The sequence below is a fragment of the Cetorhinus maximus genome, chromosome 14 (genome assembly GCF_964194155.1).
Source record: "Cetorhinus maximus chromosome 14, sCetMax3.hap1.1, whole genome shotgun sequence".
Taxonomy (NCBI): domain Eukaryota; kingdom Metazoa; phylum Chordata; class Chondrichthyes; order Lamniformes; family Cetorhinidae; genus Cetorhinus; species Cetorhinus maximus.
The window spans coordinates 42,630,922-42,657,655 of NC_135892.1; the positions used below are offsets into that span (position 1 = coordinate 42,630,922).

The 26,734-nt window shown below is 40.7% G+C and overlaps 1 protein-coding gene and 1 long non-coding RNA gene across 2 annotated transcripts in view; one reads left to right on the forward strand and one right to left on the reverse strand.

Moving 5' to 3' along the window:
- Nucleotides 1–17,836, forward strand: part of LOC144689623 (uncharacterized) — a 66,796-nt gene extending 48,960 nt beyond the window's left edge. The window contains exon 4 of the long non-coding RNA XR_013578670.1: nt 17,461–17,836. This is a non-coding gene — a long non-coding RNA (uncharacterized LOC144689623). The remainder of the gene's footprint in view (nt 1–17,460) is intronic.
- LOC144689614 (AT-rich interactive domain-containing protein 1B-like) overlaps nt 1–26,734 on the reverse strand; it is a 198,522-nt gene that overhangs the window by 116,743 nt on the left and 55,045 nt on the right. The window contains exon 4 of the mRNA XM_078556841.1: nt 21,001–21,331. Coding sequence (XP_078412967.1) covers nt 21,001–21,331 — 331 coding nt within the window. The remainder of the gene's footprint in view (nt 1–21,000; nt 21,332–26,734) is intronic.

Here is a 26,734-nt window from a genome sequence, read left to right on the forward strand (position 1 = left end):
AGCACATTTACAGGCACAAAGCTGGTCATGCTGCAGGCTTCTACTGCAGCTGTTTTCAGAAAGAACCCAAGGCTAACTGGAGGAGGATAACAACAACATCTATTTATATAGCACCTTTAATGTAGTATAATGTCCCAAGACACTTCATAGGAGTGTCAGCAACCAAAATTTGACATCTAGCCACATAAGGAGATATTAGGGTGAGTTGGTCAAAGAGGTCAGTTTAAGGAATAGTTAAAGAGAGGCAGAGGGAATTCCAGAGCGTAGCACCTAGGCAGCTGAAAGCACAGACACCAATGATGCAGCAATTAAAATTGAAGATGCTCAAGAGGCCAGAATTACAGGAGCACAGATATCTCAGAGGGGTGTGGGCTGGAAAAGATTACAAAGATATGGAAGAGTGAGGCTTTGAAGGGATTCGAAAACAACGTTGAGAATTTTAAAATTGATGCATTGCTTTACAAGGAGCCAATGTAGATCAGCAAACACAGGGGATTGGGTGAATGGGTTTTGGATGGCCTTAACTTTATGATGGCTGGACGATACGAGGGCAGCCTGGGGTATATTGGGACAGTCATGCAGACATAATAAAGGCATGGATGAGAATTTCAGCAGCTGATGAGTTGGGGCAGGAGTGCAGTATTACGGAGGTGGAAATAAGAGGTCTTGATGATGACACGAATCTGTGGTCAGAAGCTCATCTTGGGACCATATACAACACCAAGGTTGCATTTTGTCTGGTTCGGGCAGCTAGGTGGCTAGGGAACAGAGTTTGTGGTGGGGACTGAAGACAATAGCTTCAGTCTTTTCAATATTTAGTTGGAGAAAATTTCTGCTCATCTAGTACTGGATGTTGGACAAGCACTCTGATAATTTACAGTGTGGGGGTTGAGAGCAGTGTCAGAGAGGTAGAATTGGGTGCCTTCAGTTTACATGTGGAACCTGACATTATGTTTTCACTGATGATGTTGCCAGGGTAGATGAAAGAAAGAAGGGGCCTGTTTATTGTACATTAGTTGTGGTTAACTATATGCAGGTGGAGGGAATTGATTGGGTTGTTACTTGAGTGCATATAAAGAAATACATACTGATACCAGGATGGGGGTTAAGTTAGAAGGTTTATACTTGTAATGTTTCACTGTCAATAAATTTAAACTGAGTAAAGATTGGCTCTGGTTTCATTCTTCACCGACTGGCCATCAGGAGTTTAACAGCGGTAAGGATAGATCCTTCAGGGATTCCAGAGGTAATGGTGCGGAAAGGAAAGAGGAGCCATTGCAGGTGATTCTGTGGCTACGACTGGATAGATGAGAACAGAACCAGACAAGAGCACTCTCTCACAGCTGGATGATGGCAGAGAAGCTTTGGAAGAGATGGTGTAGTCAAATGTGTTAAAAGCTGCAGACAAGTCAAGGAGGGTGAGAAGCGATAGTTTACCATTGTTGCAGTCACATTGGATATAATTTGTGCCCTTGATAGTAGCTGTTTTGGTACTGTGACTAATGTGGGCAAAATCCAACAAACCAATGTTAAATCACTAATAGTTTTCCGAGGGACAAATGTAACATATTGTTCTCAGCAAATCCATTTCAAAAGATAATCCATAGTTTGTCCAGAGGAAACCACTGAACATGTGAGGACTATTAAGTACAGCTCTAAATTTACTGAAGTGAAAGCTAGTCTCAAAGATAAATGCACAGATAGTCGATACAAAAGATAATTCCACAAAAGTCATAAAACAGTTCAGAAGGTGAACAATGACAATGCAGGAACAACAAGCCTCAAATTTAATTGGAATGGATTTAAAGACCATTTTTGTGTAGATTAAGCTCAAAATGCTATAAAAAATTATAATCTAAATGCAACTTATTCCATGAAGACCTAGACATAGATGCAATTATTAAATGCTGTTGGGAGAGAACTTTTTTGCTTTGGCATTTTCATGTAGTGTATGTATTAAATTTAAAGTTTCCAGCAACTTTCAGCCCATCATGACTACCCCATTACCAGGGCTTCTGAGAAAATAAGGGGGCAAAAAGTGCTTTGCTGGCACCATGCAGCCAGCGTATGAATTATATATAGCTAGCTGCTTCAATACAGTACTTTCATCCACTGCAGGCAATCTATGATCCTCAGTCAACTTCAATGATTGTAAAAAAACTATAGAAAATTGCCCTCAAAGGCCATAACGTAAAACATCATTTAGTGTACAGATTTTTTCTCATGAACTCCCACTGCTGATGTCAAACCACATGACACAAGGTACATCAGCTGATTGCTCAAGCTGGGAAATTTCCCAACTTAGCAGACCTGCCTTGGTTTAAAGGGTGCCGGAATGCACGATTTTCACGCCAGAGAGGCGGGTTGCAGGATAGTTGGGCCTACTGACCCTGGAAACAGATCATAAGCAGCCAAGGGGCAGGTGAGTGCTGAAGCAACTGTTTAGATGGCCTGCTTCAATTCTCTGGGACTACATCCCAGTTGCAATAACAGCAGTTAGGTTCTCTTAAACTCATGACCCCATATACTCTCCATGCCAACTCATGTCCCCCAGGACAGATGGAAACCCAGATGGTCCTATCCTCATTATGCATGCTTTGCTGACAGCCCAGGTCAATAAAAACATGGGATGGAACTTTACAGCCCCTCCCAGCGGGATTTTCTAGTCCTGCCGACATTAATGGAATTTTGAACAGCTTGCCGCATTTTCAGACCCCGCCTCCACCGCGACGGGGCTGTAAAATTCCACCCATGAGCTCAACAGGGATACTGTTTTGACAAGTGAAGTGAATTGTTGACTTTGCTTGATTGACATCTTTAAGTGTTTATAAGTTGTTCTTTCTGTGATCTCTTTTGTCAAAGTCTCAATGTTTAGTTGGACAAGATTATGAGGTGTGAAGTGCATGAAGCCTCTGTTATTGATACTTTAACTGTCTATTTGATCGACACTTTTATAGGGCTTTAGGAACAGCAGTTTTTATGGGTGTTTCTTTTTCAGCAATTTCATACTTGTCATTGTTATTATATGGCTCATTGGTTATGTTCATAGGCATGAAAGGGGCATAGTTAGCATTGAGTTAGCATAGAGGGTACGAGGGGCCATGTGGAATGGCTATAGGGAATGGGTAAGACCTTTTGAAATTACCTTTCAAATGTTTCCTGAATTCAGACTATGGTTCACAACTCCACTGAGGGGTTGTGAATCACAAGTCATGAAGAAGCTGTCCTGAATCCAAGAAAATTGTGGGGGGCTATGAGATACCTACCCCTGCAATGGAGCTGGCTAGGTTGGAAGTGTGCAGGGTGTAGACTTGCCATCTGCATCCTTATCCCATGCTGGCAAAAATTGCCAGCACTGGGAATCCTGGAATTGGGTCCCACCCACCATTTTTAAGTGGGCTGGAATCGTCTCGACTCTGCAAAATTCTGGCCTTGTCTTGTTTACTGTTTCTGAAAAATTTCTTGCTCCAAGTGTACTTTATCCCATTCAATTTTTGGAATCTTCAGCCTCTGTAGACGATGGAACAAAAAAGGTGGTGGAGGACGGGAAGGGAAGAGTAAAAACTTATCCCAAGATATGTCTTGTTTTTCGTAAATCCACCTGTATAAAAACAGGTTTCAAAATCTCAGTGCTCAATTCCTATCCCTGCATATTCAGAGCAAATTTTTATATTTAACTACATGTTTATAGCTTTATTTAGTAATTCATTTCAGAAAGCTTATTGTACATTATCTCTAATTATATTATTCAGTTAAATCGCTTTTGAAAGGTTTTGCAGAAGTGCAAAGAAACCAAAAAAAACTGCAATGAATGCCAATTGTAAGAATTTTGTTGCTTGCCCAATGGCCCAGTCAATTTATCTCACAAGTCTTACAGACCAGGAAAATTGTATGTTTGATATTCGTTTGAGCTACATTGGCTTATCTCAACTGGGTGAGCAAAGAGTTCCTGAAATTGGGATCCGAAGAGCCAACTGGAGTCTTATTTGGTGGTGCTCAAATTGATATTGGGTGAGAATAGGCCGGGGCTTGACTAATCCCCTGTAGTTAAACACTTGTCAATGCTCAAGATTCGTGCATGCATAATGGTCATATTGATGAGGTAGCAGAGAGCATCTGATGGCATGAAGAACATTCCAGCAAGAAGTATTGTTTTTAAGAAGAGGGGTGTGCAAAGGAGGCAAAAGTGAGAATAACATGGGCAAGATAACAAAATCTATACCAAAAAGAAATCTAAATCTAGAAGTTGCTGAATGTTAATCTAACATCTGTACATGAACTTGAAGTTTCAATGTTTTATGCACTTACTGGCCTACAGGTTTTCTACACATATATGGGCAGTGTTCCCTGCTAACTGTGAGACAGGCGAAGAACTTTACAACTATTGTGAGAGTTTCTGTGCAATGGAAAATCACTATCACAGAGAGTCTCAGTCCATGTCACCACTCAAAAGGTCATGCATCAGGACAAATGTGGATGACACCACAACATCTCCTGTGTAGGATGGTTAAGGTTCCACCATCCACCACAAGACAGCATCGCTATCAATTCTACTTTAAGCTGCAAGATTTATAATTATTCATTAAAATAATTTCAATATGCAGGCATCTAACGTCAGGTAATTTTTAAAAGCTCTGAATAAAAATAAAGACTTACATTTATATAGCACCTTTCACAATCTCAGGGCACTCCAAATGCTTTACAGCCAACAAAGTACTTTGAAGTGTAGGCACTGTTGTAATTTAAGAAACACTGCAGCCAATTTGTGTACAGCAAGGCTGCACACAGGACAATGCAATAATGAGCAGATAAGGTGTCACTTGAAGGGTTACATTGGCCAGGCCACCAAGGATTCCTCTATTCTTCTTCAAAATAATGCTGTAGGAATTTTTATATACATCTGAGAGCAGATGGGGCCTCAGTTTTAACATCTCATCCAAAAGACTACACCTTCAACAGTGTAGCATTGCTTCAGTACAGAACTGGAGTGTCAGCCTGGATTATGTGCTCAAAGCTCTGGTGTGAGACTTGAACCCAAAACTTCTGACTCAGAGGTGAGAGTGCTACCACTGAGTCATGACTGACACGTAATAAAGTCCTAAATTTGCCTTTGTTTTAATTTATGCCCTCTTTTTCCACTTTTCACTGTTAATTAGAAGTAGTTTGCATTGCTAGTAGCTCAGTAAAGGACTGGATCTAACCCCTAACTTCAAACTGGTTAAACATAACTGCTTCTCCACATGCCCTGTGGGTATTTCAGCGACTGATCAGTGAACGCAGTTGCATTTTCTTTCAGCTGAATGTAGCTTTGACACAGGTCCTTATGATTCAAAACATTGATCTCAGGTGAGATTTATTGTAAATAACAGAAACTGTAGAAATACGCAGATTAATCAGCATCTGAAAAAGGGAAGTTGTGGTTGGAGCTTTTTCTGATGAAGGGTTCATCCTAAATATTAACCCATCTTTCTTTTTCAGATACTACCTTGATATGTATTTCCAGGAATTCCTGTTCCCATTTCAGATTTCTAGCATTTGCTTCATCAAGTTGAGCGAAGGGCACAGATAGACACTTGGAAGTGTGATATCACAGGTATTACTTATTACATGGCTTAAAGGAGGACAGGAAAGGCAGCTCAACATTCCTGGTTACAGGGTTTTCAGATGAAATAGAAAGGGGGATACTAAAGGAGGGAGGAGGGTCACGCTATTTGTTTTAAAAAATTACAGCTGCAAGGAGGGATGATATTATAGAAGGAACATCGAATGAGCCTATTTGGATTGACCCAAAGAACATATAAGGAAGAACCATACTGCTGGGTGTATACTACAGATTCCCAGTCAGCAGGAGATAAAAGAGCAAAAACGTAGACAGATTGCTAAGAGGTGCAGAAAAAATAGGATAGTAATAGTTGGGGATTTCAACTACCCTAATATTAACTGTGAAAAATTCAGGGCAAAAGGTATATAGGGCACAGAGTTCTTAAATGCATTCAGGAGAACTTTTGTGCATACATAGCAAACCCAACAAGAGAAGGGACAGTACAAAAGCAAAATACAATGGATGCCAGAAATCTGAAATAAAAACAGAAAGTGCTGTTCTTACTCAGCAGACAGGGAGCATCTGTAGAGAGAGAAACAGAGTTAAAGTTTCAGGTCAATGACCTTCCATCAGAGCTGGCAAAAGTTAGAAATTAACAGCAAACAAAAACAAAAATACCTGGAAAAACTCAGCAGGTCTGGCAACATCTGTGGAGAGGAGCACAGTTAACGTTTCGAGTCCGCATGACTCTTGTGGACTCGAAACGTTAACTGTGCTCCTCTCCGCAGATGCTGCCAGACCTGCTGAGTTTTTCCAGGTATTTTTGTTTTTGTTTTCGATTTCCAGCATCCGCAGTTTTTTGCTTTTATCTTAGAAATTAATAGGTTTTAAGCAAGTGAAGTGGCGGAGGGTGGGGGATAGGAAGGTGGGAAAAAGAACAAAATATGGTGGAAGACAGCAGAGATTAAATGACAAAGGAGTTGGTGGTGAAAGGCCAAAGGGAATGGTAATGGGAAAAGTAAAGAAACAAAAAGATACATTTAGAGGTGGTGTGAATGGCAGGATGATGAACAGCTATTGTCAGAATGCCAACAACAAGTTAAAACCATAGCCTGCAAAGAGTAAGGAAATAAAATGGGGGCACAGATTATAGTTGAAAATTGTTGAATTCAATGTTGAGTCTGGAAGGCTGTCAAGTGCCAATTGAAACATGAGGTGCTATTCCTTGAACTTATAATGAGCTTTATTGGAACACTGCAGGAGGCCAAAGGACAGGAGGTTAGCATACCTGAAAGGTGGAGAATTAAAATGACTAGCAACCAGAAGTGCAGGGTCACATTTGTGAGGTGAACAGAGATGTTCTGCAAAACAAGTAACAAATTTGCATTGTCATTGGGGCAGTTCTTAGTTTTAGCAAATGAAGCTGGGCAGCTGAAAAGATATCAGTGGGAGAGAATTTCATTGGTAGTGATTGCAATTCAGTTAGATTTATAGTTATGGAAAAAAATAAAGATAGACCAAGAGTAAACGTTTCAAACTTGGGAAAGGCTAATTTTCCTAAATCGAGATGTGAAAAAGTGGACTGGAACAGTTACTTGAACATAAATCAGCGACAGTGCAGTGGGAGGAATTCAAGAAGGAGATGAAGAGGGTTCAGAGCAAATATTTTCCCATTAAAAAAAAGTGATGTCAAAGAACATTGGGCTGGATTTTACATGGCACGGTATTCCCGACACCCCGACTAAAGTCCACAAAAAAGCCAACTATCCCGCAGCCATTTTACACTGAAAGCAGCATTAATTGTCTCAGGTCCTGGGCTGGGCCTGGACATGCGGGGATTGGGTTTGGCCGAGAGGGTGGGTGGGAGGAGGGTAGTTGGAGACAGGGGTGTGTAGTGAGGTGGAGGGGGGGTGGTTGGAGGGAGTCCCAAGGGGGTCAGGGAACAGGTTGGGGGTGGGGAGGTGTGGGGGTGGGGTGGGAGTCCCATGGTGGGGTCAGGAGGGAGTCCCTTGGGGAGTGTGGGAGGATTAGTAGGGTTGTGGGGAGTCCTGTGGGCGGTTGGGGGGTTGGTGAGGAGTGTCCCATGGGGGGTCGGGGTGGTCAGTGCTTTAGTTACCCAGAAACTAGAAGTGTTTTTCATTCTTCTAATTTTTTCAGGGTAACTATTGCTGTATGACAGTCAGAACCATCCGAAGTTTGTGATTTAAACTGCATTATCGGATGGTTCCTAGTGCAGGACAATTGCCCAAAGGAAGTTCGAACTTCCTGGGCAATTGCCATTCAATCCTTACCTGAGAACTTCCGGGGGAGGCTTCCCCAATGCATCTTTGGGGTACCCCCCAGTTACACTGCCCCGGAGCTTGGAAGTTATGGGCCATCGTCTCTCCATGTTTTCCCTGCCAAAATGAATCACTTCACACAATCAGCATTAAATTTCATCTGCCACTTCTCTGCCCATTCCTGTCTATGTCCTTTTGAAATTTAACACTATCACTGAAGGTTCACAATCCTTTCGTTTCGTGTTGCCTGCAAATTTTGAAATTATACCCTGTACACCAAAGTCTATGTCATTAGCATATATCAGGAACAGCAGCGGTTCTAATACCGACACCTGGAAAACTCCACTGTATATCTTCCTCCAGTCTGAAAAACAACCATTCACCACTAGTCTTTGTTTCCTGTCACTTCATCCCCATGTTGCTACTGTCCCTTTTATCCCATGAGCTCTAACTTTGCTCACAAGTCTGTTGCGTGGCACCTTATCAAATGGGAACATGTGCACTACATCAACGGCATTACCCTCATCAACCCTCTGTTATCTCATCAAAAAACTCAAGTTAGTTAAACATGATATGTCCTTAACAAATCCGTGTTGACATTCCTTAGTTAACCCACATTTGCCCAGGTGACTATGAATTTTGTCCCAAATTATCATTTCCAGAAGCTTCCCCACTGCCAAGGTTAATGGAATTACTGGCAAGGTTTCATGCAAGCTTCCATGGCCAGAAGATAATACAAGAACAAGCTATATGCATTTTTCTCCCCATTCTAGCCTAATACTTTTTCCACAAATCTGTGCAATGCTTCTGTGTCCAAGATTCACCTCAGGGCTATAGACCATAAAGACCAGTATTAAGGCGTGACCTATATCTGAAAAGGTGCAGGAGTAGAAATTCATCTTGGGTGGTAGCACTAAAGAGGTAATATTGTATCATCCATGCTTGAAATTCAGTCCCATTGACTTCAATAGAACTGAATACTGTGTGGGGAATAAAACTGGCGGCTCACAGGATACCACCCGTTCCTATCCTACAGTTCTGATCTCCGTATTAAAAAAAGGATATACAAGCACTGAAGAAAGTGCTAAAAACTTACAAAGATGATAACAGAAGTGAAAGGAAATAACTATTAGGAAAGACTAAACAGGCTGGGAATTTGGTGGGAGGGGTGGTGGTTGGGATGTTTTGTCTAGAGAAGAGATTCAGAGGAGACCTGATAGTTATTCAAGAATTGTGAACAGGTTGGTTAGGGCCGATGTAGAAAAGATATTTCTATTTGAGAGGGGAGTCAAAAATTTCTAAATATTAAGACGAACTAACAAATCCAGTAAGCTATTCAGAAGAATCAGAGGATGACGAGAATGTGGAACTCGTTACCAAATGGAATGGTTCAGGTGAATTGAATAAATGCAGTTAAGGGGAAGCTAGATAACTCATTTCTTGCTATCTTGACTCCATTCTCTCTCCCCTTGTCCAGTCCCTTCACACCTACATCCGTGGTTCCTCTGACACCCTACATCATATCAACAATTTCCTGTTCCCTGGCCCCAACCACCTCCTCTTCACCATGGACGTCCAGTCCCTCTACACCTCCATCCCCCACCAGGATGGTCTGATGGCTCTCCGCTTCTTCCTCGAACAGAGGCCCGAACAATCCCCATCCACCACTTCCCTCCTCTGTCTGGCTGAACTTGTTCTCACACTGAACAATTTCTCCTTAAACTCTTCTCACATCCTCCAAATAAAAGGTGTGGCTATGGGTACCCGCATGGGCCCCAGTTACGCCTGTCTCTTTATGGGGTATGTGGAACATTCCTTGTTCCAGTCCTACTCCGGCCCCCTCCCACAACTCTTTCTTCGGTGCATTGATGATTGCTTCAGTGCTGCTTCATGCTCTCGTCTGGACCTGGAAAAATTTATTAATTTTGCTTCCAATTTCCACCCCTCCATCATTTTCACATGGTCCATCTCTGACACTTCCCTTCCCTTCCTTGACCTCTCTGTCTCAATTTCTGATGATAGACTGTCCACCAATATCCATTACAAGCCTACCGACTCCCACAGCTACCTCGACTACAGCTCCTCACACCCCGCTTCCTGAAAGGACTCCATCCCATTCTCTCAGTTCCTTCGCCTCCTTCGCATCTGTTCTGATGATGCCACTTTCAAATACAGTTCCTCTGACATGTCTTCCTTCTTTCTTAACGGAGGTTTTCCACCCATGGTGGTTGACAGGGCCCTCAACCGTGTCCGGCCATCTCCCGCGCATCCGCCCTCACACCGTCCTCTCCCTCCCAGAACCATGATAGGGTCCCCCTTGTCCTCACTTATCACCCCACCAGCCTCCGCATTCAAAGGATCATCCTCCGCCATTTCCACCAACTCCAGCATGATGCCACCACCAAACACATCTTCCCTTCACCCCCCCTGGAGGCATTCCGCAGGGATCGTTCCCTCCGGGACACCGTGGTCCACTCCTCCATCACCCCCTACACATCAACCCCCTCCCACGGCACCTTCCCATGCAACCGCAGAAGGTGCAACACCTGCCCCTTTACTTACCCTCTCCTCACCGTCCAAGGGCCCAAACACTCCTTTCAAGTGAAGCAGCATTTCACTTGCACTTCCCTCAATTGAGTCCATTGCATTCACTGCTCCCAATGCGGATTCCACTACACTGGAGAGACCAAACGCAGACTGGGCGACCGCTTTGCAGAACATCTTCGGTCTGTCTGCAAGCATGACCCAGACCTCCCTGTCGCTTGCCATTTCAACACTCCACCCTGCTCTCATGCCCACATGTCTGTCCTTGGCCTGTTGCATTGTTCCACTGAAGCTCAACACAAACTGGAGGAACAGCACCTCATCTTCCGACTAGGCACCTTACAGCCTTCCGGACTGAATATTGAGTTCAACAATTTTAGATCATGAACTCTCTCCTCCATCCCCACCTCCTTTCCGATCCCCCTTTTTTTTCCCAATAATTTATATAGATTTTTATTTTCCCACCTATTTCCATTATTTTTAAATGTATTTCCATCCATTGTTTTATCTCTACCTTTTAGCCTATTTTGATCCCTTCCCTTCACCCCACCCCACTCCCACTAGGGCTATCTGTACCTTGCTTGTCCTGCTTTCTACCCTAAATTAGCACATTCCTTAGATAATATCACCACCTTCAACACCTCTTTGTCCTTTTGTCTATGACATCTTTTGGCAATCTCCACCTATCACTGGCCCTCTATCCAGCTCTACCTGTCCTACCTCCCCGCCTTCAACCAGCTTATATTTCACCTCTTTTCTATTTTTACTTAGTCCTGTTGAAGAGCCATATGGACTTGAAACGTTAACTGTTTTCCTCTCCGCAGATGCTGCCAGACCTGCTGAGTTTTTCCAGGTATTTTTATTTTTGTTTAGGAGAATATGTTGATAAGGTTAGATGAAGTAAGACAAGAGGAGCTATGTTCCACCCGTCTCTGGTGAAAAGTGTGGAGTTTAAACACTGGCATAGACCTGCTGGAATCAATGGATTGTGTCTGTGCTGTAACTTCAATGTAAATATCTAGATTTTACAATATTTGGCATGAAAATTCTTGGAATGGTTATTTTGTGATACTTTCCAAATAAGACTTTTAATATTTTTCTGCACCAAAGAATCAGCTATCTGATTCTAAAGTCTATCAAATATGAGGTATTGTACACTTCAACAGGGTTCTTTAAACATATATCACATATAATTAAGAAACTCTTAGGGCAGAATCTTCTGGTTGGCGTGCGTGGCGGAGCCCACACGCCAGCAGTTAAAATGTCACGCGAGCGTCCCGACATCAGCGTGTGGCATTGCGATATTTTGGTTAGCGGGCGCGCTATGCAGCGGGACATGCACCCGCCATTAATTAAAGGCCTCATTAAGGCCCTTAACTAGCCAATCGTCGAAGATTTTGAGGGGCCCGTGCAAACTTTGGCTCGGTGCACAGGCCCAAAGGGCAGGTGATTTTTTTTACAAACCTCATCCAGTGGCGGGATGAGGTTTGATAACAGTTTTAAAAATGTTTAATAAAGTTTTTGTTCATTTCATTAACATGTCGCATCTCGTGTGACGTTTTCACATGGGGGGACATATTAATGAATTTTTTATTGTTCTATTTTTTATATTTGCCAGGCTTTCAGCGATCTCCCTGAGACAGCACTTTGCCTCAGGAAGACGTGTGCTCTTTCGCGCATGCACGCGAAAGAGTGCACTCTGACAGTTGGGGAATCCCCCCCCCCACCCCACAGGAAGCGCATAGCGCTTCCAATCGGACGGCCTGCTGGGCAGGCCTTAATTGGCCCACCCACTTAAAATGGTGGCGGGGCCCGTTTCGGCAGTGGCAATCGGCTGCCTGCCTGCCACCGAGCTGGTGGGGCCTGTCCGCCCATCAAGGGCAAAATTCTGCCCTTAGTATTGATCTAAGCATTTTGCCACACCTTACACAATTTGGATTCAGTCCTGTTTTTGGTTGACAAATGTAATAGATGTTAAAAGAATTTTGCAGTGCTATAAATGCGCATCTAAATTCATTTATTTCATATAAGTGGTGTACAAACTTTTCTTAAAGAACAGGTTTTGCCATTTGTATCCTTGGTAAAAATGCAGTTTACTAAGAATTGTAACAACTTTGCTGCGCTATGTCTTAAGCTTTTCTTTAAAAAGGTATTTTTAAAAACAATTTAATGCTGATTACCTCACTGGCAAAGTAGCAGAAAAGAATCATTGTGGGAGACAGTGCCAGGGAGAGGGCACAATTACTGCGTAGAAATGGCACAATTACTGAGACATCCCGAGTCAACAACCAGCTACAGGTTTAACTCTCAGACTGACAGGTTGAGTAACTACTTGCAAATAGTTTCCCTAATTACTTCATCAGCACTTACTATTTTAAACAAAAAACATTCTTCTATCAAACAAAAATAAAACATGTTGGACATAGTACTCCATGATTGAATTTAAAGATGGTGCTCGGTAGTTCATTCTTGCTTAGTCACTGATCCTGGAGAAGTGCTGAATAGAGGCCAGATCCCTTCCTACAGTGGGAGATAAAAAGCCTGGGACATATCTCCAGGCTATTTTGCAGCCAAATCAGAGTGATACTGATTGAAACCAGGAAGCATCTCATCTTCACTTTGATAGAGGGGCCAAGAGACCTGAACAGGGGGCAAACAAACAATGGCATTTCCCAACGCTCCCCTCATTCTTTAGGTGAGTTTTTACAGTTGTTGCCATGTAAACGAGCTGGACATTTTTTCTGTTCAGCTGTTCTGTTAGCTCCTTGTTCAATCCAGTGCCTGAAGGTATCAGAAAGTTGGACCTGTTTGAGAATCAGATTTAATTTTCTACAGTTTTTGGATGTTCAGGCTTACTTTGAAGTAACTCTTCTATGAGACAGCCTTTCAATTTTGCAATGCACTACAGTTCTTGGTTTTTGTAATGTAATAGCTCTGCACTGCAGTTTACAACTTCCCCATTAGACAGGAAGAGGAACAGCCATGCCAGAAGCCATGCAGGTGTGAGGCATGCAGATTTTTTTCATTCTCTCATAGCTCTGGTTAGTACAAAACAAAGCTTAACAGAACCAAGAAAAAAAGCCCCCACAAAACAACAATCCTTTTATTTGTAGTTGGGTTACAAATCCTGCCAGGAAACGCCATGTTCCATAGCAGATTCAATCACGCAACAGCTACCTACCCGTATTGGTCAGGCTGGTACATCATGGGAGCCTGAGTGTTGCCATAGTTGGGATGTTGTGGTGGAAACACAGGACGTCCACCAGGCCCAGTCTGACTGGGAAAACCAGGCGACCTAATATACGGTGGCCTAAATCAGGAAAGAAATAGCTCCTTTGTTTTTATTCTGTGTCAGTTCTGTGTTTAGTTAAAACTTATGAAAAATCCAATAACACCCATCTATTTCAAGAATTAAACTGAAATCTGAAAATTTAATAACCTGTTAAAGCAAGATGGGTTTTTAGTTTTGCTCATTTTAAACTGATACAGTAATCTTTGCCATTTTTAAAATGACTAGCATTTCAAGGTTAAAGTATTGGATTCTTGAACATTTCAACCCATTACCAAATTAATCACCAAAGTAGATGAGATCCTAAGTTTGTTTTTATCTCTTAAAACAGATTCATTCTTCGCTACAACTGTTTCCCCCACCACTCGCACCCAATTCTTCTTATCTGGAGGTACTAACTGTTGCTGGGGTTCAGTTTCAAAGATAGCATCAATTCTCCGGTACCTGTTTGGCTGGCCATTCAACTGGGATTGAGTGCAGCCAGGCTATTCCACTGTGGATGGATTCATTGCAGAGCCCAATCTTCTTTTCACCAAATACCCACACATGTGGGTTCCAGCAGAGGTCATTAAGTGCTGAGAAAAGTGGGGCAGTGAGGTCAATTGCATTATTACATATATTTTTTTCTGGTTGAGTGTGGATAACTTAGCATTGACCAGGGTTCCCTGGAACAATCTGGCCTGTATGACTTCAGGAGTTGCACTGGTGTAGTGTCTATCTCTATGTTATTAATGTTTAATTTATTAATTTAAAAAAATTAATTTGTTCCCAAGCAGTTCCAGTTCAGTGCAGGTGATTCAATGGAAAACTGACCATAGAAAGTTTTCTGAGTGCATGCCGCTGCAACCAAGACATGTTCCACTTTGCTTTTATACAAACAATGGGTTATTCCATTTAAAATAAAGGACATTAATTTTCCAATTCCAATTTCACACAGAGTAGGTGTGTTATACTTCATATTCAACCAGGTTTCTGGTACAATCACAGGCATGCAATATTCTCCTTTAATGAAATTCCTGATAACTTGTTAAATGCACAATGTGCTGGCGCTAAGCTATCCAGGCCACAAAGGTCCGAGCTCAGTTTCTTATTATCACTGATTGACATACGCTGGGATAGTACAAATGAAAATCAGCTGGGTTGACCTAATACTGATTGTTACCCTATGACTTCTGTTGTGACATGCAGCAGTGAACATTAGGAAAGGACAGTTTGGGGTTTGCTGAAATTCAGTCATCTGTTCATCCCATCCCTCCTGGATGACACTCCCTGGTTAGACTCTGTTCATGAAGAATGGAAATCTGAGTAAGATACATTAGAACTGTTAGGACCCAGGACAGTCAACACCTCTGTAGAGGAGAATAAAAAGGGCAGAAAGTTGAAGAAAGCACACACACACACACACACACATATATATATATATAATAACTAAGGTTGATCTTCCCACTATCCACAAACTCAAAGGAAGTAAGTTAATACCCTGCAACTCTGCACATTTCATATGCCAGCCAGAGTATCCCATACTATATAATGTGCAACCTGCTGTACTTCCAGAGTGGGTTTGAGTTTTCAAAATGGTTGCTAGTTAACTCAGTTACTCATATTAAGCTGCCAATTCAAGGATCCTTAATTTTATGACAAAGGCTTCTGAATAATAATTTGTGACATTTCTTTGAGAATATATAACAACGTAAATAACGTATTTTATACCTACATTCTCCAAAAGAATCCAATACTCAAACTTTAAAATAGATCAACAAAAGCATTTAGAACATGACCCATGAAACAGTAAATTCAAAACGTATACATGAATAGTTTTACAGTTTAGCTAGATTCCACTTATGAACAGGGTTAAATAAACAGTTTCTTGCCAGTCACATATACACGAACCCACAGAACCCTTTAAGTCGCTTGTCTCACTAAACTTATCAAGAGCTCTTCTTGGAAGATGACAATTCTCTCAGACACGAATAATTCCTAGCAATCCACTTAAACAGAGATTCAGCTAAATCTAATATTCAAATTAAAAGGCTGACATAAAATGTTTAACATTTCTGAAGTACACTGCAACTTCATTATCATTTCAACCAGAAAAGTACATCTAGGTTGTTTATCTTAATTCTAATCACCTCACTGCGCAGTTTAGGATTTTTATTCATTTTCATTTGCTGATTTAATGCTCCATTACTCGTGCTTTTATGGAAGTACAATTTGTTCAATTTGTGAAAACATAATCGTGAAAAATGTAATTGTACATTTACAGATGTCAATAAATACTATTTTAAAATCTGAAATAGTTAACATAAGAGGATTCAATACATTTAATGTTAACTAAAATTGTAAGACATGTATTCAAAGAAAACATGAATAATAAAGATTTAAAGGGGGCTAAGTTGTGGAAAAAGACAGAGCTCTTACAAGTTCTGCAATGGTATGGTACTGGGATTATTTCCAATCTGCAAAACCTGAATGTCTCCATAAATGTTTATTAATTTAATATTTTTTTCATCCCTCACAACGCCAGCTGAGCCACTAACCCACATGGCTTATACAACTGAAAGGGAACGATAAGACAGTCACATTCTAAGGCTGTCCAACAGGTGACACAACAAAAAAAAGCAATGAATCACCACATCTGAACTGGCCAAAATGGAGCCCCAAATGAGACTTAAGCTCTCATGTGATAAAGTGTACTGCTTATCTCCCAGACTACACTATTAATTATTTAAAATCCATTTTTTTAATACTATCTGCTAACCACAGTAATACAGGATGCATCAAACATCTTCAGAAAACACATTTTGGACAAATCAAACAATGCAGTGCCTGAATGACTGTTACATTGTACCATCTCCATTAAAAGTACATTAATTATATTGCTATGTACATCAATAGTCAGCTAATCAAACATTCAAACAATGTTGATAATAATCATCAACTAGTGTAACTGTGGGAGCAAAGTGTTACACTAACAGTTACATGTCATTTCTCACATGGAAAACATAATTGTTCAATGCAACTGTCCAAAAAACCATCTTGGACATGATCCAGTGTAAAGCAATATTTCCAACAGAATTGGAACTATATTGAAGAGCTAACAACTATGCACATGAAATGACTTTAGTAACAATATTTCAATATTGCCAAAGTAAATTATTTTAATCTTCTGCCACTGAATAATGACCAACCCCCCAAAAAACTTCACAGCAGTGTTATTCTTCCTCTTTCTCCTCTCTTTACTATAGCTGAACCATTTGGTGAAAAATAGCATAAAATAATTGATTGCACACCTACAGAAATTGATACTATTAGGTTATATGTTAGCCATTAAGTAGCTATACTGATGCTGTTAGTTTTTACAATTCAGAAGATCGAGGTTTAGATTTCAATTCTGGCTACCTGAATTGTGACAGGGTGCACTATTTGGGAAAGGGAAAAAGAGTTACATTTCCTGCCCTGCAGAAGCATAGTTCCTGTGAGCCAACAAGTAGAATGTACATGGATAAGTCTCAAGCCCATGGCCTGACATCATTCAAGAAAGGATAGTGTAGAAGTAGAAAGGGTGAAAAGGGGATGAAACAATATAAAAAATGGTAAACTAAAAGGGTACTGAAGTTATTAGAGTTATTTATAATGCATTTTACTTACAAATTATGGCAAATACTGCTGCAGTCTCATTGTATGTGAGACAGCTACCTTCAATAGAATTGTGTGTCAGGGATTGGTGAAGGGGGCAGGGTAGTGTTTGTCAATTTTCAACTAATTTAAGATTTGTTGTTTGAGCTTGATTTCTAATTCGTTTACAGGTTATTTGGTGTCATGCATTCCAACTTAAGTTGAATACAGGGTCATCACAGCCTACTTCAATTGCATTCCTTGTCTGTTCCTGCATGGAGAACAATTTGAAGTTTGCAGCCCAATTTTGGCTTCATGTGTGCCCAATTCCATCAAGAATGGAAAACTGATGATTTATGAGTATAATCCAGCATGTTTGAGCTACAGTCAGCTATCTAATCTCATCTGATATGAAGCTATTCATTTCTTTGGAATAAATGCTAACTGAACACAATTCATTCTTAAAAATGAATTTAGGTTGAAATTCTCAGAATAGGATTTGTTCACAAATCAGCTCAAGTTTACAATTAACCTAATCAAAAACAAAGAAAAAGTAATAGCCTAGAAATCCAGATTAAAACAAAAAACTACTGCGGATGCTGGAAATCCAAAACAAAAACAGAATTACCTGGAAAAACTCAGCAGGTCTAGCAGCATTGGCGGAGAAGAAAAGAGTTGACGTTTCGAGTCCTCATGACCCTTCAGCAGAACTGAGTAAAGTTAGGAGAGGGGTGAAATATAAGCTGGTTTAAGGTGGGGGGAGAGAAGTTGGGGGGGTGGTGGTGGTGGTAGTAGGGACAAGCAACCGCCCTCATGCCTTCTCCTCCCTCCCAGAAACATGATAGGGTCCCCCTTGTCCTCACTTATCACCCCACCAGCCTCCGCATTCAAAGGATCATCCTCCGCCAATTCCGCCAACTCCAGCATGATGCCACCACCAAACACATCTTCCCTTCACCCCCTCCCTGGTGGCATTCTGTAGGGATCGTTCCCTCCGTGACACCCTGGTCCACTCCTCCATCACCCCCTCCTCCTCAACCCCCACCTATGGCACCTCCCCATGCCCACGCAGAAGATGCAACACCTGCCCCTTCACTTCCTCTCTCCTCACCGTCCAAGGGCCCAAACACTCCTTTCAAGTGAAGCAGCATTTCACTTGCATTTCCCCTAACTTAGTCTACTGCATTCGTTGCTCCCAATGCGGTCTCCTCTACATTGGAGAGGCCAAACGTAAACTGGGCAACCGCTTTGCAGAACACCTGCGGTCTGTCCGCAAGAAAGACCCAAACCTCCCTGTCGCTTGCCATTTTAACACTCCATCCTGCTCTCTTGCCCACATGTCTGTCCTTGGCTTGCTGCATTGTTCCAGTGAAGCCCAACGCAAACTGGAGGAACAGCACCTCATCTTCCGACTAGGCACTTTACAGCCTTCCGGACTGAATATTGAATTCAACAATTTTAGATCTTGAACTCCCTCCTCCATCCCCACCCCCTTTCCGTTTCTTCCCCCTCCCTTTTGTTTTTTCCAATAATTTATATAGATTTTTCTTTTCCCACCTATTTCCATTATTTTTAAATCTATACCTGTAATGCCCTGTCAGTCTTTCCACCCCACCCCCACTAGAGCTGTACCTTGAGTGTCCTGCCATCCATTCTTAATTAGCACATTCTCTTAGATAATATCACCACCTTTAACACCTCTTTGTTCCTTTGTCTGTGACATCTTTTGATTATCTGCTCCTATCACTGTTTGCTTGTCCCTACTACCACCACCCCCCAACTTCTCTCCCCCCACCCCACCCCCCACCTTAAACCAGCTTATATTTCACCCCTCTCCTAACTTTACTCAGTTCTGCTGAAGGGTCATGAGGACTCGAAACGTCAACTCTTTACTTCTCCGCCGATGCTGCCAGACCTGCTGAGTTTTTCCAGGTAATTCTGTTTTTGTTTTAGAAATCCAGATTGTTGGAAATATTTTAAACATGGTAGCTGGAGTGGCTCAGTGGGTAGCTCTTTTGCCTCTAGCTGGAAGACCCCAAGTTCAAGTCCCACTCCAGGATTTGTTGGCTATGAAAGAACCCAGCCACTGATGCAAGCAAGCCAGAGACTATTGGTGCCTGTCCCCAGCCAGGATATATGGGGAGGGTTAGCAGCAGGAAGGGCATCTAGCTGTAAAACCACCTGCCAAATTTTTTAAAATGATGGTTGATATGAAGGCAATCAACCAAGATTGTGGCGACCCCCTGTAACATGTGAAAAAGTTGAAAGAGAAAGGAAAGGAAGGAAATATTTTAGATGTAACAAGTGAATGTTAAATCTTCTACAATGATTTAGTTGTTTCCTTGCATAAATATAGAGATGAAGGTGAAGCAAAATTTTTGGAAAACATTTTTAATATGAAAATGAACATTTCCTGGGGTTTTGTGGTTACTGAATTGCTTCTAATTAGATATTCTGATCTGCAAGTCCCATGGTTGCTTTTCGTTCAAATCTGCCAAAATATATATGTGTGTGCTTATCCAGGAGTCTAGTACAGACTGCTGAAAACAGTTTCTAAGCAGAGAACATTACTGGTCAACAATGAATCATGAGAAATGCTTAGATAATTCTGCCATCATTTGCCACTAGAATGGATATATTTTTAAGAAGCACATATCTGCATGTACATTACTTACAAAGCAAATAGATATAGCCGTTCAAGATAAGGGGGTTTTCATTATGTTGAAGATGACTGAAAGTAGAGACTGGTGTGTTTATTTTATAAGGAGCAACATATTGAGGTGAGTGAACTACAACAGAAAAAGTTTCTGTAACTTTCTCTCTTTTGGTTCAGAAACACCCAGTGGGAAATTTGAACTACATGCCCTGACTATTTGAATGGAATGACACAACACAGTGTGACATGTAGTTTATGAGGAATTACTTCATTTAGCCAGAAAATAATTTTTTTAACAATCACTATTGTCATCGTTGAGACAGCTTGATTGGGAGGGAAACAAGTTGCATTTAAGACATTTGCTTATCTTCAGTTCCTTACAACTTTCAAATGTCAACCTGTCTCAGACGTTCAAGGCACAAGGAGAACAAAGTAAATCAAGGGAAACCATGACTTTGGTTTTATATTTTCAGTCTCCCTTCTGCCACCCAAAGCTGTGAAATCAAGCTTCTACAAAGCTGTTTTGTTGGGTGATAACAGCATTGTTCTAGGATTACCCAAGAGGGAGAATAACGTAAATGTATGGCAGGCTAGGTCTGTTCTTCCTCCCAAGTAAAGTCCCTCAAGTACACTGCACAGTGTTCCAGTTGGGAGTTGACAAAACTGAGAAACGCTAATGAACTGTACTGACACACAAATTCTCAGCCTTCTGTTTGAAGCTAAGTTCTGAAATACTTAAGTGGCCAAACCAACTTAAATGAGCCCATTTATATATTTTACAGCATTATAAAAATGATTTTTTTCCAAATTCCACATATTTAGCCAAATTTAATATCTAATGAAGTACAATTAAATTATCATTCTTTTAAAATTAAAGTTAGTTTTTCAAAGTATTACCAAATGTCATTTTGTCTAAATAAAATCAGCCACATGCATGGGGGTTGGTGTTCTATGACAGAATTTATCTGAAAGTTTGAAAATACTGTTTTCATTAATGCCATCTTCATTAGACAGTTATGTAAAAAGTATACAGATTCTGGTTCTAGTGTTCAGAGACCAGTTTTTTTTTGCATACCTGTTTTGAGCAGAGTTTGCTGCAGCCTGCATCACTGCAGCAGCAGCCTCCTGTGCCTTGCGATTTATGGTTGCCATCGGTGGACCCATTCCTGCGCCAACCTGCTGTGACATGTTTGGAGAGTTTGGGGTCATGTTGCCAGAGTACAACCAGTTCGACATCCCTGATGATGGCATCCTCCCCACTGTCATGTTACTGCAAGGCTGAGCTGGACCCTGACCATGCATCTGGTTGCTCATATTCATACTGATGCTGTTACCCATGCCTGGACCTGGGCCACTGTAGTTGGGGTTTGGTACAGCACCATAATTTGGAGGTCTGGGATAATTACCTAAAACAAAAACAAAAAATTGAAACAAATTGTTCTCATGTCAGCCTGTTATGAAGTGTCTCTATGCTTGAAAAACTGAGATGTCATAACTGTTCTCCATTTAAATTAGTTGTGACTCCTGTACAACCTTTACTTTACAATGGACTGAAGTGACAACTATTAATGTTTTGGGGAACTGAGACTTTGAAGCATCATGAAGACTTTAAATCTTGAAATAATACTTGAAAGGTCACAGCTTTAAAGCTGCAGATACTTAACTGCTTAATTACTAATTTTAAATTACTACTTTTCTTGGTTTTCTTTGAAGGAGTGTTTAAGGATCAGAATTAAGGTGCAAAATTCCAAAAGTGCAAAGTCCCTCAAATGTTGGAAATTTGTTAAGTCTCTGTGAGGTGAACTAAAATGCTTTGCTACTAGTTTTCAGTCACAAAGGCGAGCTCTACTTTCATGCCACATTGAGAGCTCCCATTGGCAGAAACCGAGTACTTACCACAAATTCTGCAACAACTTCAACTGTCAACAGGTTTGTGAAAATCTCATCATCTAACTAGAAAATTTGTATTTGTATATCTAATTAGATATCCAAAATGAAATCTAGTTTCCCTAACTGGGGAATCTAGAGCATGGGGTCACAGTATCAGAATAAGGGATCGGCCATTTGATGAGGAGCAATGACATTACTCAAAAGGTTGTGAATCTTCGGAATTTTCTATCTCCAAGAGCTGTAGATGCTTAGTTGTTGAGTATATTCAAGAAAGTGGCTGATAAATTTTTAGGTACAAAGGGAATTAAAGGATATGGGGATAGTGCAGGAAGGGGGAATTGAGGTAGAAGATCAGCCATAATCTTGTTGAATAGTGGAGCGACCTTGAAGGCTTAAATGGCCTTCTCGAGCAGTTATTTCTTACGTAATTAATTTTGTTTTGAATATGACAGGGATGTTTATCAATAGGTTAAAATGATCCATGGTACCGAAGAATCTGATGCATTTTGACTTCTGGTCTGTTCCTGGGCCAGAACTGGCAAAATTAGTGCCCAGGCTGAAAACCAAAAATCTCCCTTGCCTGTACAAGTTAATGCATTAAATTAATGTCATACCCTGTGTGTGTCATCAAGAGACAACTACCTACACCATACAGAACATTTCACTTTGCAGAAGCGTTTACACATCATGACTTGTTATGGATTTAGATTGGACACCAATATGCAAGTTTCATTAGTGAGGCACGGGCAGAAACCCAAATTAAACCTGAACAGTTGCTGAGACATGTCAGAAGCTTAAACACTTATTAGGAGCTAAAATCACAGCTTCTGACTTAAGTATAAAAGTTAAACAATCAATCTGAAAAGCTAGTGAAAAAGAAAGAGACTATGATAGAGAATGAATAGATAAGTTGCAACAAATTTCAATGATTTAATCATAGCATTTTTCACTAGTCCCTGGTTAGACACAATGGGGGATGAAACTCGCTTGGGTATCTCTGCCTCTTGCCTAGGGCCCTACCTGCTCCTGAGGAATCAACTTAAGTCTGCGATGCTACACAAACAAATTTCTCCCCCAATGAGTGATGGTGGCTTATTTTGCTTGGGCAGTTAGTATGAGCAAAGGTTACTTAACCACCTCAATGCTATAGTCTTCAACACAATGCCTGTGAATGTGTGTAAAAACACTACCTGCCTCTGACATTAAGACACTTTTGCATTCATCTCTGTTCTATTACAATAAATAAATATTAAATGCACCCTGATAAATACTTCAGATGTGTGTTATTTTTGCAGTTATACTGCAGAACTATTTCTGTTAAATGCTTCTTTCTCTTAAACGTTTCAGTATAAAATTGCCTAGGCTACAAAATGCATGTAAGCAGAATCTCATGCAACATCTTGAATGAAAGTTGGATTATTCATAAAACTTTGCAAGTTTTGTCACTCCTCTGTAATTGCCAGTGCAGTATTTTAGGAGATCTCACCCAACATACTGTCAAATTAAGAGAGCACCTCCCCAATATCTTCAGTGTAATGCTATCCACTGACAAGTAGAAAATGAGCACTGCAGTATGTATATACAAAAAAGCAACTTAAAAGAAAATTTCTGCTGTTCCCTCAGTTGGAATATTGTGGGGAATTCTGGGCACTACATTTCACGAAAGATGTAAAGGCCTTAGAAAAGTAACAGAAGACGTTTACCAAGGAAGAGATATCTTCCGATATGAGGGGTGGGAGTGGGGGGTTGGCAAAGTTGGGGTCATTCTCCTTGGAACAATAAAGGTTAAAACATGACCTAATGGAGATTTTCAAGATGATGTTAGGTTTTAATAGATTAGATAAAGAATTCTATTCCCATCTAGCACATGTGTCAATAGCCAGAGATCATGGATTCAAAATCATTAGCAAAAGATTCAGCGAGCAGATGGGGCAAACTTGTTTCATTTGGAATTGTTGGGAATGCTCTGTCTGAAAAGGGGATAGAAGTTTATCCTATAAATAATTTTCAAAGGTAGCTGGACAGATGGTTCAGGACGAGATACTTAGAGGATTATGGACAAAAAGTGAGGATATATATGCACTAAGAATGACTGCTCTAAAAGCTAACACAGGCATGAAGGGCCGAATGGCTGCCTATGCTGCAGGTTTTCTATGATTCTGTGATTATGTAAATTTGCATATATACATGGAAGAGTTAATACAGCCTGCACATTTGGGTAGCAAAACATCTCAACAAGGTCAACTCTTTTGTGCAATAGGAGGCTTAGGCTGAGCATCCTGGGTATGGATAAGGCTTGGGCTACATACAACATACAGGGGGTTTAATTGGGCTAGGGGTGCTAAGGCCACCCTATATGCTGGTTGCTCCCAAGCCCTGGGGCTGTGGGAACTTATGGAAGGGGCTGGGAAGAATGGCCCAAATTTAGATAGGTTTTCCCAGAACCTTTCACGTCAAATTGGAACACAATTGTAATGTTGATAACTTAAGGGGTTAAAAAACAAGATAACTAATTTTCTACTGCTGAAAGTTATTAAATTTTATTTCTTCTTTTGGATTTCCCGCTAGACTGCACTCAACTTCATTGTCATAAATAGCAATAGTCATGGGCCATTCCATTCTCAACTTTTACAAACTGTGAGCTGATACACTGGCTACCAAACCAACTGAAGAAAGTCCTATGAAATGTACTATAGTCTATCGTCAAGGTTACTTAATTACTGCAACCGATGGGGCATAATCTCAAATATTTTAAACCTTCAATAATTGTATTGTTGTAAATAAACCTCCAGTTTACTCAGGTAATGGCTTTATTGTGCATACTTGCATCTGAAGAAAAGTTGATATTATTTATATCACCATAACAACACTATTTACAGACTGTAACTTCACTATTACAATAAATGTGGATCTATGTTAGATTACAGAAAAGTAAAATGCAAGCCTCAAATGACTGAACTACCACAAAGATTAAATGAAAACTATTTCACAGGGGTGAGCCAGAGTTATCTGCTAAATTCCTAGATGCTTTATACAATTAATAACCATGGAATCGGTCTCCCTGATAATTTTCCCACAGCATGCCTTTTCTAATTGTGCAGTGTTTTAACATTCTGAACTAAAAGTGTGTGGAATTCCACAAATCTTTACAGGTTATACCCAACTAAATCAAATATTTTGACAAGTTATATTTAAACTCAATTGATGGCAGCTTACACAAAGCAGAAAAAGCTTTTTTTTAAGTGGCAACATTTTAGTAGAGGATTCATTTACTTTACATAGGAAGTGCCATTTTAAGAGTTCAATACCATTTTGGTTACAGCAGTAAATGTGTGATGCCCCGATGGCTTAATTAATAAAGGCACTGCCGGTGTAGTGCTAAGCTATACATACCAGAAGACACCCTTTTTTGATTCTCTGATCTATGTTGGCTACATGACCTCAGCTGGGACAAGAGTTGGGAAACAAGATTTGTCCTCAGCAGGAAAAAAGATTCAGCCAGGGCTCCAAGTCTTGATTGCTATTCAGTGATCCCCGCTGGAAAGCACAGGAAAGTAGACATTGGTGAACGAAGGATTTGCCTTGGCTGTGATGCTCTCCCTGGGTAACTAGCCTGTTGACACTCAATATTCAGGTGCTCACAAGAAGATAGAAATACTGGAGGTTTGCTGGCAGTTACAGAAACATATGACAGCATGAATCAGCATCTTCACCAAGAAGAGATGAAAACAAGGAACATAATTGTTACAAGGTCACTACATATCTTTGTGGACATATGCAGTACATGATGCAGGACACACAAATCCATAATATTCTGGCAAGGCCCTGGAGTCAACTGATCTCAACAGGACTCCATCCTGTTTCAAAATTTTGAATATGTTGGGGGCTAATCAACAAGGGTTTCCATCCCTGACTATAATCCATTAACTTCTATTTAAAGATACAACTGATCTTTGTAGTGATATCCCAACATTCCCCCAATCAGACCATATATGAAGAGTCGCTTTTTGAAAATAAGAAAATAACTTGCATTTATATGGTGTTTTTTAATCTTTTGTGATGTTCCAAAGCACTTCACAGCTAACTGATTACTTTTCAAATGCAGTCATTGTTCTGTTGGTAAATGTGGAAGCCAATTCCCATACGGCAACTGAATGAACGAAGACCTGGTTTGGTGGTGTTGCTCAGGCAGTGGTGGGGGTGGGTGGTGGGGGGCGGCAGGGTGGTATGCAGTAGTTGCTAAACAAAAGCAATCTTTTATGCCCAATTGAATAGCTAGATGGAGTCTCAGTTTAAGTCCTCATCCAAAAGATGCACCTCTGACAATGCAGCATTTTCTCAGTGTTGCAGAGTTGTCAGCCTAGATCATACACTCAAATCCTGCAGTGAAGCTAAGGACATTCAAAGAATGGCACCTCAGTATGAGTTATAGTTTTTGGGAGAGAAGAGAAAGTATAAGATTTTTTTTTTCACTCACTAATTTCTTACACATCAAAATAATTTGTGGTTGCAGATTTTGATTGTAGTTTGCATTATCCAACATCAAATCTCATAGTAATTATATGTGAAATTGATAATTGTTCAATTGAAGACACAATCTGTTGGAATATCCATGATTGTTTCAGGCAGTCACATACTGTACTATTAAAACTGGAAATAGTTTACATTTGTTTACATTATGGTAAAAGCACTGTAACAATTCTCAAAACTAGATACCAACAAGTGGCATGAAAAAATTGCAAGCACTCCAAGAAAGCAGACTGTAATCGTATTTTCACTTTGGGCTGGATTTTCAACCTCAAGGCGGGTGGCGGGAGTCAGGAAAATTCCCGACTCATCCAGCTTGCCTTGGGAGAAAATGTCCACAAGGACATGATTTACAATGTAGTGGGTGGGTGGGGCGGGGGGGGGGGGGGGGG